Below are 12,960 nucleotides of genomic sequence, written 5' to 3'. Positions count from 1 at the left end.
CCACTAAATACAAGACTTGGCACAAAGAATGGTATGACTTGAAGCTGAGAAGCACCCAAATTATGAGACATGAAAAGAAAGAGATTATGAACTACTGAGCTACATGACAGACATATATATACTAGCTGCTCTTCTCCCTCACAGCTATGCAATCTCAGAGTACACATGGCAGAGACTCAGGTCTCACATGCCAATCATTTACTACGAAAACACAATTAAATGGATGTACGTGGGTAAAGACTGCTGAATCAGGCCCTTTGTTTGTAAGTAGCATATTCAGTTTGAATATCTGTCCCCTTTAGTAAACTTCTGGAATATTTTTTATGTTTTACTAACATGATAAATAAGGCTTCCGATTTCCCCTTCTGGGAGTTGTGGCTTTTTCACCGTGGCCTAAGCATTGCCAGGCTTTTCTGAAGTTTTCCTTCCATTCTCTGTACCAACTGTTGTAACTGCTACTGGCCCAACTGATCTCGAACTCCACCCCAGCTACACACAGATAGACAGGTTCTCTGAAATATACAGGACTGATCACCACCCTAAATAACCAGGACCACACAGCACTTATGCATTCAAACAGGACATACTTTGCAGCTGCAGCCACAACAAAAGTGTTAGCCAAAGTATATGTTATACGTATTGCCCACCATATCAATATGTATTACATATTATATTAACATTATATAAATGTTAGCATGAAGTCACGCTAAATTGCATTCTGCTTACTCATGCTGAGGTATATATCCCACAATACCCCGCACAGCACAATACTGCACTTCACACAGGCAGATGCAGAACTTGTCAAAACCAAGACACATGAATGCTCTGCTCTGGTACAAACTTAGGAGGTGCCTTCACAGGAATGTAGTGTCCAAAAACAAAATAAGGAAAGATGCACCATGATACCGGAAAAAACAAGATACAAATTTGTTTGGTAAATTTTAGTCCTGGATGATGTACAGAGTGCTCATAAAAAGTTACAATATAAATATAGGAAGTTTGGAGAGTGTATTTCGGAGCACAGCTTCTGTGTAAGATGGACTAAATACTGCAACTGTTTCCCAGAAGGACTGGTAACATATTAACTCTTTCCTTTCTGTTTTGTACCGCTCTGTCTTTAGATAAGAAGTTTGGCTAAGCTTGGTTAGTTGGTCTCAAACATTTTTAATAATGAACCATAAATGTAATCAAATCAATTGGCTATGCATTTAACAATAAGAGTACAAAATTAATTATCTCGTGACTTGATTTAACAGAGTTGGGACTGACCTACCATAGTTAACACCAGTGTAAAGTTTTGTCTCTTCCAAAGACACCAGACTTGGAACCCTGCATGAAGACAAAACACATTGTATTACAAGGTAAGGAAATCTGTCTAACAAAATGAGTTTTATTGACAACTAATTTCTACTTACAAATAAGGTTAATGCTCGTGGATGACTGAGAAGGCTTAATTTACTAATTTTATTTGTTATTTATCTTTAACATTCTGAAAGCTAGGAATACCTACTGGTCAGGCAGTTTGCCTGTTTTGAGAGAGTGAAAACCAAAGCAAGGCCACCTTGAGTATAAAATCTTGAACAAGTTCCATTTAACAAGAGTTTGAAATGTCTCACTTCTTCTGATGCATGTTCACGTCAGCATGACAATGAGGGACAGTGGCACTGATGCAGCTATTTATTGGATTAATTGCGGGTGAATCAGATTACTGGATAGCAGGGAAATGAATAAGAGTCTCAGGAAAGGCTGAATATATAAATTCAATAGCTTATTTTCCCCCACACCTGTGGTCCTTCCTTTAAAAAAGAATGGTGTGCAATGTGCCCATCTGTTAATGCTAGTCTCTGAAGCCCAACACTAATAATAACCATGCCAAGAAAGTACATAATAGTCAGCACAATACATCTACATGACAAGTTTTTTCTTATAAAGAAAAGCTTAACCAAGATAATGATTTGGTTATGACTTGATTCTACTCTAAATTTTTAGCTGTGCATTCTTAGTCCTTGTAAAATGTGTTTTTTGTACATGGTTGCATAAATAAAACAGCAGACTGTGACACTGGATGCCAATGTATCTAATGGCAAGACCAAGTCATTAGAATATACATTACATTTTCTTTCCTGTTTTGTTTCTAAAGCTACATCATAGACACTAAGGGTAAGTGGATTCAGATCCTGAAGGAAAAATCACCAGGATACTTTTCAAAGAAATTCAGGAGCTACATAAATACTGCACTAACGTGCTGCAAGAACAGTATCACCAAACGGTCCATACTGCTAAATATAAATTTCCTGTGGAATTGAGGACTGCATCAACAGTGGAAATGGTGCAAAAAAAGTTAGAAAACTGGGAAGAGGAACAATATCAGTCTCTTATTGTTATAGATGTTTGCTTGGCAAGAAGTGCTTACACACGTAGCACCGGCATCAGCACACATAGTGCTAACACGATAAAATGAAACAAGGCTCCACATTTAAATTGGTGGATTGAGAGCTTTACTCGTCAAGACCAGAACTGAGGGTTATATTTACCCTAGAACAATAATTGATATCACTGATACCTAAAAAAGAACAGGGAGCTACAGTCATTACATTAAGTGAGGTACTGGGGATGTCAACAACAACTGCAGGAAAATCCCAACATCCTAAAACCTAAAATAAATCCCAACACCCTAAATCCTAAAATAAAGTCTTCTAGCTAACAGACACATTTAATTGTTTTTGTATTGTTCACATCTACACATTAATCAAAATCCCAAATCAATTAAAAAGGAAGACATTTTAGTTCAATTTTAAAAGCTCTCAATTTAACAAAAAAAAAAGTTTTCACTTTATTTTCCCTTCTGTGTTTCTTCTAATAGCACTAAATAAGAAGCTTGAAAATAAATATATCTTTCCATACTAATAACTTTTCATTTATTTTTCCCTATGAAAAGAACTGATATTAACATGGGTGCTCCATTTATAGTGATTTGTTTGGGTACCAACATTGATTCCTGAACAGCTCCAACATTAAGGTAAGATAGCTGTTCCCTCTTAAAAAAAAAAAAAAAAAAAAAAAAAGATACTGATGGTGCTACATAGAAAAATCTATTTTTAGAAAAATGCTGGCTAATTAGCATAAATCCTTCTCAAAACAGATGTTTACATTTCTCTAATAGATGTTTCCAATTTGGAAGATATTAACAATATTAAAGAAATGAAGGTTACTTATTTATAATCAGAGTTCTTCAAGATGGCGCTGCATATTTCCACTTATGGGGTACTGCACGACCTATTGGTGTTTAAGAGTAGAACATTCTCCAAGCAGTGTCTGTTAGTGTGCTCACATTCTTACATCTCCCCTCAGCATCTTCGAATATTTTGAGGGTGAGGCTATATCAAGGGGCCAAAAAGCCTCTACCACTTCAGTTCCTTCCATTACCAATCCAGAGACTCTCAGAAAGAACAAGAGGACTCTCAGAAAGAGGAGAGAGTGGGTGAGAAGTGTGAATATGCAGAGCCATCTCAAAGAACTTTGGTTACTAGTAGTGATTTTCATTTCTTTTTCGAGTGGCTCTGCATACTCCCGCTTATGGGTAGTTTGATCAGCAGTGCTGAAAATAATCTGGAGGAGGGAACAGAGTCCTAATTGATTAGAGACTGAAACACCATTCTACGAAGTCTAGCATCAGTCCTGGAAGCCAAATCACGAGCATGATGTTTACTAAAGTGTGTACAAAACTCCAGATTGCAGCCCTGCACATTTCTGAAACAGGGACTTGCTTAAGACACCGCCACAGCTCTGGTGGAAAAAGTCCATACCGTTATAGGTATAGGAACTCCTGAAAATGTGTAGCATTCAGCAATACATTATTTAATCCATCTAGAAATAGTCTGGGGAGATATGGTATAACCCACATGCCTGTTAGCATAAAACATGAATAATCTATGTGATTTTTGAAAACTTTTAGTCCTACTTAAATAATATGCTGTGTTACTGACATAAGCTAGGACCGTATAGATCATTGTTGCAACCAAAGTCCTGTAGTGGCACCAAATCTTGTATAAAGGGGGTCAAATGAGGTGTCTAAGACAAGGTTATGGTTTGCTGGTTATGATTATGCTGTCTATGTGTGTGTGTGTGTGTGTGTGTGTATCATTTTTATAGTTAAAGTTATGAATATTGGCTCTATACTGTCTGTATTTCAAACTTGTGCTATGCTTCTGGGGAACACTCCAGACAAGTTGATGTCAGCTCTGCCTAGCCTGCTCGATGGCCCATTAAGGACCATCAGCTATACAACTGACCCACTGAGAGAAGGCAGACTCCTCTTATGACTCAGCAAAGTATGCAGGGACATGCCTATGGAGAGAACTCTGAGGTTTTTCCATGCCATGTGATGGACAGCTTGTCTTTGGAACAAAGAAAGAAAGACCACATGGTAGGAGAATATAAAAGTCTGCTGCAGCTCCTCCATCTTGTCTTCAATCCTGCTACTTACCTCTGGAGGGACTTTGCTACACTGAAGCTCTGAACCAAGGACTGAAAGACCCATCCAAGCTTGTGGATGTACTCCAGAGACTTGATTTGAACCTGCAGTTTATTCTATCACTGTTGCAAGCTTGAACCAAGAACTTTGCCATTACTGTATGTAATTGATTCCATTTAACCAATTCTAGCTCTCATCTATATCTTTTTCCTTTTATGAATAAACCTTTAGATTTTAGATTCTAAAGGATTGGCAACAGCGTGATTTGTGGGTAAGATCTGATTTGTATATTGACCTGGGTCTGGGGCTTGGTCCTTTGGGATTGAGCTTTGGGATCCTTTGGGATTTTTTTTCTTTTACTGGGAAATTGATTTTCATAACCATTTGTCCCCATAACGAGTGGCACTGGTGGTGATACTGGGAAACTGGGGTGTCTAAGGGAATTGCTTGTGTGATTTGTGGTTAGACAGTGGGGTAAAACCAAAGTCTTCTCTGTTTGGCTAGTTTGGTTTGCCTTGGTGTGCATAGAAACCTCAGCCTTGGACTGTAACTGCCCTGCTTTGAGCAATTTGTCCTGAATTGGCACTCTCAGTTGGGTCCTGCCAGAACCAGCATCATTACATATACAAAAGCTCTTCTTGCATCCAAAGTATGTACAACAGATTCCAGCTTATTAGTTAGCAGCTTTGGAGAAAAGACTGCCAAATTAATTGTCTGACAGATGTGAAATTCAGAAACGACTTTTGTCAAAGACCTGGGATCAGGCCTAAGAACCACCTTATCTTTATGAAAAGACATAATTGGAGGATCAGCTATCAGTGCATTTAATTCACTCACTCTTCTGACTACTGTTATGGAAATAATGAATTATCTGAACCAGCTGAGCGGCAGCGAACCAGCGGAGCAGCGGGGACAGCAGAGCAGCTCACAGCAGGAGTTTGCCTGGGACTGGTAAGTATCCGAGTGTGTGTGTTTGCTTGCTGAGGAAGTATCCGAGCGTGTGTTTGCTGGGAGGGCAGGGAGAGAGCCTGAGTGAGTGTCTGATTGGCTGCTAGCCTGCAGGGGGCGGGCATTAGGGTGTCTGTGTGTTTGCGTCAGGGAAGCCTGGCTGTTTGAAAATAGCCAGACCCTCGCGAACCAGCTGAGCGGCAGCGAACCAGCGGAGCAGCGGGGACAGCAGAGCAGCTCACAGCAGGAGTTTGCCTGGGAGTTCGCCTGGAGTGAGCCCAGTGAGGCTTACATCTTGCCAACGTCTCTGAGGAAGCTCAGAGTAGGTAGGTGATATGGAAGGGGGGGGTTCAGCTATTGTGACCTGCACTGGATGTGCCATGTTTGTCTTTCTTCCACAGGACAGAAGCGACTTTGTCTGTACAAAGTGCAAGCTGGTCTCCATATTGGAAGAGAAGATTGAAGGTCTGGAGCAACAGGTAACGACCCTGCGTTGTATACGAGAGACTGAGGATTTTCTGGACCAAACTCAGGATAGCCTTCTAGGGGCACAAAGCTCTAAAGATATAGAGCAGGTTGCACAGAGGAGCCAAGAGGCCAGTGAAGAAGCTTGGCAACATGTGACCTCCAGAAGAGGTAAGCGGAATGTCCGGGTTCCAGTAACACAGACACAGGTAACTAACCGCTTTCATGTTCTCTCCACAGGTACCAATGCGGAGAGTGGACCAGATGATATGTCTGGGGGGAGAAAGCAGAAGGAGACCCCGCTGGTTGGGAGGCATGAGATGCGATGTCCTGTGGTTGGGGGTTCCACGACCACCACTCCCAAGAGGAGAAGGCGGGTGGTGGTGGTCGGGGACTCTCTCCTCCGGGGGACTGAGTCATCTATCTGCCGCCCTGACCGGGAAAACCGAGAAGTCTGCTGCTTGCCAGGGGCTAAGATTCGTGATGTGATGGAGAGACTGCCGAGACTCATCAAGCCCTCTGATCGCTACCCCTTCCTGCTTCTCCACGTGGGCACCAATGACACTGCCAAGAATGACCTTGAGCGGATCACTGCGGACTACGTGGCTCTGGGAAGAAGGATAAAGGAGTTGGAGGCGCAAGTGGTGTTCTCGTCCATCCTCCCCGTGGAAGGAAAAGGCCTGGGTAGGGACCGTCGAATCGTGGAGGTCAACGAATGGCTACGCAGGTGGTGTCGGAGAGAAGGCTTTGGATTCTTTGACCATGGGATGGTGTTCCATGAAGGAGGAGTGCTGGGCAGAGACGGGCTCCATCTTACGAAGAGAGGGAAGAACATCTTTGCCAGCAGGCTGGCTAACCTAGTGAGGAGGGCTTTAAACTAGGTTCACCGGGGGAAGGAGACCAAAGCCCTGAGGTAAGTGGGAAAGCGGGATACCGGGAGGAAGCACAGGCAGGAAGGTCTGTGAGGGGAGGGCTCCTGCCTCATACTGGGAATGAGGGGCGATCAACAGGTTATCTCAAGTGCTTATATACAAATGCACAAAGCCTTGGAAACAAGCAGGGAGAACTGGAGGTCCTGGTGATGTCAAGGAATTATGACGTGATTGGAATAACAGAGACTTGGTGGGATAACTCACATGACTGGAGTACAGTCATGGATGGTTATAAACTGTTCAGGAAGGACAGGCAGGGCAGAAAAGGTGGGGGAGTAGCACTGTATGTAAGGGAGCAGTATGACTGCTCAGAGCTCCGGTACGAAACTGTGGAAAAACCTGAGTGTCTCTGGATTAAGTTTAGAAGTGTGTGCAACAAGAGTGATGTCATGGTGGGAGTCTGCTATAGACCACCGGACCAGGGGGATGAGGTGGATGAGGCTTTCTTCCGGCAACTCACGGAAGCTACTAGATCGCATGCCCTGATTCTCATGGGTGACTTTAATTTTCCTGATATCTGCTGGGAGAGCAATACAGCGGTGCATAGACAATCCAGGAAGTTTTTGGAAAGCGTAGGGGACAATTTCCTGGTGCAAGTGCTAGGGGAGCCAACTAGGGGGAGCGCTTTTCTTGACCTGCTGCTCACAAACCGGGTAGAATTAGTGGGGGAAGCAAAAGTGGATGGGAATCTGGGAGGCAGTGACCATGAGTTGGTTGAGTTCAGGATCCTGACGCAGGGAAGAAAGGTAAGCAGCAGGATACGGACCCTGGACTTCAGGAAAGCAGACTTTGACTCCCTCAGGGAACAGATGGCCAGGATCCCCTGGGGGACTAACATGAAAGGGAAGGGAGTCCAGGAGAGCTGGCTGTATTTCAAGGAATCCCTGTTGAGGTTACAGGGACAAACCATCCCGATGAGTCGAAGGAATAGTAAATATGGCAGGCGACCAGCTTGGCTTAATGGTGAAATCTTAGCGGATCTTAAACATAAAAAAGAAGCTTACAAGAAGTGGAAGGTTGGACATATGACCAGGGAAGAGTATAAAAATATTGCTCGGGCATGTAGGAAAGATATCAGGAGGGCCAAATCGCACCTGGAGCTGCAGCTAGCAAGAGATGTCAAGAGTAACAAGAAGGGTTTCTTCAGGTATGTTGGCAACAAGAAGAAAGCCAAGGAAAGTGTGGGCCCCTTACTGAATGAGGGAGGCAAGCTAGTGACAGAGGATGTGGAAAAAGCTAATGTACTCAATGCTTTTTTTGCCTCTGTTTTCACTAACAAGGTCAGCTCCCAGACTGCTGTGCTGGGCATCACAAAATGGGGAAGAGATGGCCAGCCCTCTGTAGAGATAGAGGTGGTTAGGGACTATTTAGAAAAGCTGGACGTGCACAAGTCCATGGGGCCGGACGAATTGCATCCGAGAGTGCTGAGGGAATTGGCGGCTGTGATTGCAGAGCCCTTGGCCATTATCTTTGAAAACTCGTGGCGAACGGGGGAAGTCCCGGATGACTGGAAAAAGGCTAATGTAGTGCCAATCTTTAAAAAAGGGAAGAAGGAGGATCCTGGGAACTACAGGCCGGTCAGCCTCACCTCAGTCCCTGGAAAAATCATGGAGCAGGTCCTCAAAGAATCAATCCTGAAGCACTTAGAGGAGAGGAAAGTGATCAGGAACAGTCAGCATGGATTCACCAAGGGAAGGTCATGCCTGACTAATCTAATCGCCTTTTATGATGAGATTACTGGTTCTGTGGATGAAGGGAAAGCAGTGGATGTATTGTTTCTTGACTTTAGCAAAGCTTTTGACACGGTCTCCCACAGCATTCTTGTCAGCAAGTTAAGGAAGTATGGGCTGGATGAATGCACTATAAGGTGGGTAGAAAGCTGGCTAGATTGTCGGGCTCAACGGGTAGTGATCAATGGCTCCATGTCTAGTTGGCAGCCGGTGTCAAGTGGAGTGCCCCAGGGGTCGGTCCTGGGGCCCGTTTTGTTCAATATCTTCATAAATGATCTGGAGGATGGTGTGGATTGCACTCTCAGCAAATTTGCGGATGATACTAAACTGGGAGGAGTGGTAGATACGCTGGAGGGGAGGGATAGGATACAGAAGGACCTAGACAAATTGGAAGACTGGGCCAAAAGAAATCTAATGAGGTTCAATAAGGATAAGTGCAGGGTCCTGCACTTAGGATGGAAGAATCCAATGCACCGCTACAGACTAGGGACCGAATGGCTCGGCAGCAGTTCTGCGGAAAAGGACCTAGGGGTGACAGTGGACGAGAAGCTGGATATGAGTCAGCAGTGTGCCCTTGTTGCCAAGAAGGCCAATGGCATTTTGGGATGTATAAGTAGGGGCATAGCGAGCAGATCGAGGGACGTGATCGTTCCCCTCTATTCGACACTGGTGAGGCCTCATCTGGAGTACTGTGTCCAGTTTTGGGCCCCATACTACAAGAAGGATGTGGATAAATTGGAAAGAGTACAGCGAAGGGCAACAAAAATGATTAGGGGTCTAGAGCACATGACTTATGAGGAGAGGCTGAGGGAGCTGGGATTGTTTAGTCTGCAGAAGAGAAGAATGAGGGGGGATTTGATAGCTGCTTTCAACTACCTGAAAGGGGGTTTCAAAGAGGATGGCTCTAGACTGTTCTCAATGGTAGCAGATGACAGAACGAGGAGTAATGGTCTCAAGTTGCAATGGGGGAGGTTTAGATTGGATATTAGGAAAAACTTTTTCACCAAGAGGGTGGTGAAACACTGGAATACGTTACCTAGGGAGGTGGTAGAATCTCCTTCCTTAGAGGTTTTTAAGGTCAGGCTTGACAAAGCCCTGGCTAGGATGATTTAACTGGGACTTGGTCCTGCTTTGAGCAGGGGGTTGGACTAGATGACCTTCTGGGGTCCCTTCCAACCCTGATATTCTATGATTCTATGATTTGCACAACCCTCCCATGTAAATGAGCGAGAAACAATCTGAGGGCCAGATGAATGACTCTTAACCCCAACATGTTGGTGTGCAAGCTTCCCTCCCAAGAAGCCCAATAACTGCAAACTATAAGATGACTCAAATGTGCCCTCCCACTACTGTTTGATGCATCTGAAGATAACCTTACCAATGGCGAAGGAGGATTGAACTGGACACCACTGAGAACACTGCTCTGACTGACCACTCTGTCAATAAGTCCAGAATGTTTTGAGGTATGCTGACTAAAATATGAAGATTGTCCAGATTTGGTCTGAAGACCTAAGACATCCAATGTTGTAGTGGACTCATTCTGACACACATAAATGCACTCACATACGGAGTAGTAGCCATGAGATCCAGAGAGAAAATTACTTTCTGAGTTTACAATATTTGAATCTTTAAAACATATTGCACTATTTTTAAAAATCTGTTCTCTGCCAGAAAGGCGCTCTCTGCTACAGAGTCCAATATGGAGACTATGAATAAAATTCTCAGAGTGGGACAGAGATTCAATTTTTTCACATTCAGAATCAGTCCCAGGTGTGAAAAAAGAAAAAAACAGGGTGGTTGTAAAAGCAATGTGGCTTACTAGATCCTCATCAATAGCAGCATTCAGCAGTCAATAGTTCAAATATGGGTAAATACAAATAGCCTACTTTCACAAATGAGCTGCTACCACAGAGAGGCACCTTGCAAAAAATTTTAATGCCGTGGAAAGATCAAATGAAAGCACCTCATACTGGAAATGGCCATCATGTAATTAAGGTACTTTCAATGACCATGTTAAACAAAGATATGAAAATAAACATACTTTACTGAGAGCTGCAAATTAATACATAGTTGAAAATGAAGAGATTATAGAGCCAGAGTTAACATACGGGATCATGTGACACTCTGTACCTCTGGGGAACACCCAGCACCCCCATGTTCATCCTTGTAAAATGATTGTGTGGTATCCAATGCAAAGTTTGTCATGTTTGGTGTCTTTGGAAAGCTCATGATGGTTATTATAGTGTTGTTATAGTAATTGTTACAGTAATGTTAGAGGTTATAATTTCATATATGTAGGTATGAGGCTGAACAAGCCCAGACAAAAACTCTCCAGAAGCAAAGGGGCAATTCACACCTCATCAGGACATGGATGGGACAAACCCAGCCCAGCCTCACAGGAATAAAGGATGCTGGCCCTATGCAGCAACAAAAGAATCTGTTAGGGCTTGGCTAACTTGCAAGTTACAGCACAATAAAGGAGCCCCAGGAGCACTAGCTCACACTGGCAAGGCATGTAGAGCGCTCTGACTCCATGGCTACAGCGCTGCTGGTACTCCACCTTGGCGAGTGGAATAACATTCGCTGTGCCCCCACTGGAGCGCCATGGTGCCATTGTGAACAAGGTGTTGCATTACTGCGCTCTGATCAGCATCTAGAAACGTCCTATAATCCCCTTAAGCCAAGTGGCCATTCTTGTCATTATTTCTGAATCGCTGCAGGAATGCGGATATGCCATTTGAAAGCTCCGTTTCTGACAGCCGGCTGCTTATCTGCTCCAAGACAAAGCAGCCATTAGTGTGGAATGCTGTGTGTGTGAGAGAGAGAGAGAGAGAGAGAGGGCGGGGGGGAGGAGGGTCTGCTGCTGTCTGAACTTACAAGACAGCATGCTGACATGCTCTCAGCCCCCCCAAAACCCACTCTCTCCCCACATACACACAACACACTCCCTGTCACACTCCACTCCCCATCCCCATTTGAAAAGCACGTTGCACTCACTTCCATGCTGGGATAGTTGCCCACAATGCACTGCTCCCAATGCTGCTGCAAGTGCCGCAGATGTGGCCATGTCAGTGCGCTTGAAGCTGTCAGTGTGGACAGACTGCAGCACTTTCCCTACTGCACTCTCCGAAGGCTGATTTAACTCAAAGCACTCTACACCTGCAAGTGTAGCTATACCCTTGGACTCTCAAGGGAGTCACCCCTCTTTCTTAGGTCAGTTTGGAACTGCGATGAGGTAATGCTCACCTGATTCTGAAGGGGTAGGTGGTCAAAGCCAAGAGGGAAGAAAGGACATGATAAAAGGGAGAGACACTGGCCATGCTCACTCGCTCTCTCTTTTCCACCTACATCTAAAGACACCACACCAAACAACTGAAGCGCTGATCAAAGGGGAAAGCCTGGCTGAAGAGCAACCAGCCAGCCTATGGTGAGAAGCATCTAAGATTGTAAGGGCACTGAAAGTCTTAAAATCAGCTTAGAATGCATTTTACTTTTATTTCATTTGACCAAATCTGACTTGTTATGTTTTAACTTATAATCACTTAAAATCTATCTTTATAGTTAATAAATCTGATTGCTTATTCTACCCGAAGCAGTGCCTTTGGTTTGAATCGTGACAGAGACTCCCCTTAGGGTAACAAGTCTGGTGCACATCAATTTCTTTGTTAAACTGACAAACTCATATAAGCTTCGACCGTGCAGTAGGCATAACTGGACACTGCAAGATGGAGGTTCCTAGGGTTATGTCTGGTACCAGAGATATTGGCTCGTGTCATTCAATTGCACAGTCCAAGGAACAGCTTACATGCCAGAGGCTGTGAGTGAACAACCCAGGAGTGGGGTTTCTCACAGCAGGGCCGGGTAAGGCTGGCTCACAGAGTCCAGGATTGGAGTGACCTAGCAGATCACCGGTCCAGATAACACCAGAGGGGAACGTCACACTGGTGCAGCGAGCAGGGTGTAGGTACAGCTTGTTACTCCAAGTGAAGCTCACACTTGAAGCACAGATATTTGTGATTTTAAGTGAGTCTTAAGTGCAGTGGCTAACAACAGTCAGTAGGAGGTCACAGTTTTGTTATTTTCTGTGTGCTTATTTCGGGAAAGTAAAAACAGGAAAGAAGGAAAATGAGTGAAAGCAGTGAAGCAATTTCAAAGTCGGAGCTTTTTAGGCTGCAGATTACAGAAAAGGAGTGGAAGCACCAGAGTTTATTACAACTGAAAGAACTGGAGATATGAGAGAGAGAGAGAGAGAGAGAGAGAGAGAGAAGAAAAAGAAAAAAAGGCAGCCAGGGAAGTGGCTGCCCATAGAAGGACCATGGAAGAGAGAGAGAGAAAGAATGAGAGCATAAACACCAACTGGACTTGCTAGAGAAGCAGAACCAGAACCCCTGGACCCCAATGACTCCGATCA

The 12,960-nt window shown here is 44.1% G+C and overlaps 1 protein-coding gene across 4 annotated transcripts in view; it reads right to left on the bottom strand.

Moving 5' to 3' along the window:
* PSME4 (proteasome activator subunit 4) overlaps positions 1–12,960 on the bottom strand; it is a 228,156-nt gene that overhangs the window by 100,608 nt on the left and 114,588 nt on the right. For all 4 annotated transcript variants that reach the window (XM_038397749.2, XM_043511903.1, XM_043511904.1 and 1 more), the window contains one exon: positions 1,274–1,329. In XM_038397749.2, the coding sequence (XP_038253677.1) occupies positions 1,274–1,329 (56 nt within the window). The remainder of the gene's footprint in view (positions 1–1,273; positions 1,330–12,960) is intronic.

Source organism: Dermochelys coriacea, chromosome 3, assembly GCF_009764565.3.
Source record: "Dermochelys coriacea isolate rDerCor1 chromosome 3, rDerCor1.pri.v4, whole genome shotgun sequence".
Classification (NCBI taxonomy): Eukaryota; Metazoa; Chordata; order Testudines; family Dermochelyidae; genus Dermochelys; species Dermochelys coriacea.
Note: the sequence above shows the minus strand (reverse complement) of the source record. Positions and strands in the feature narration are given on the sequence as shown.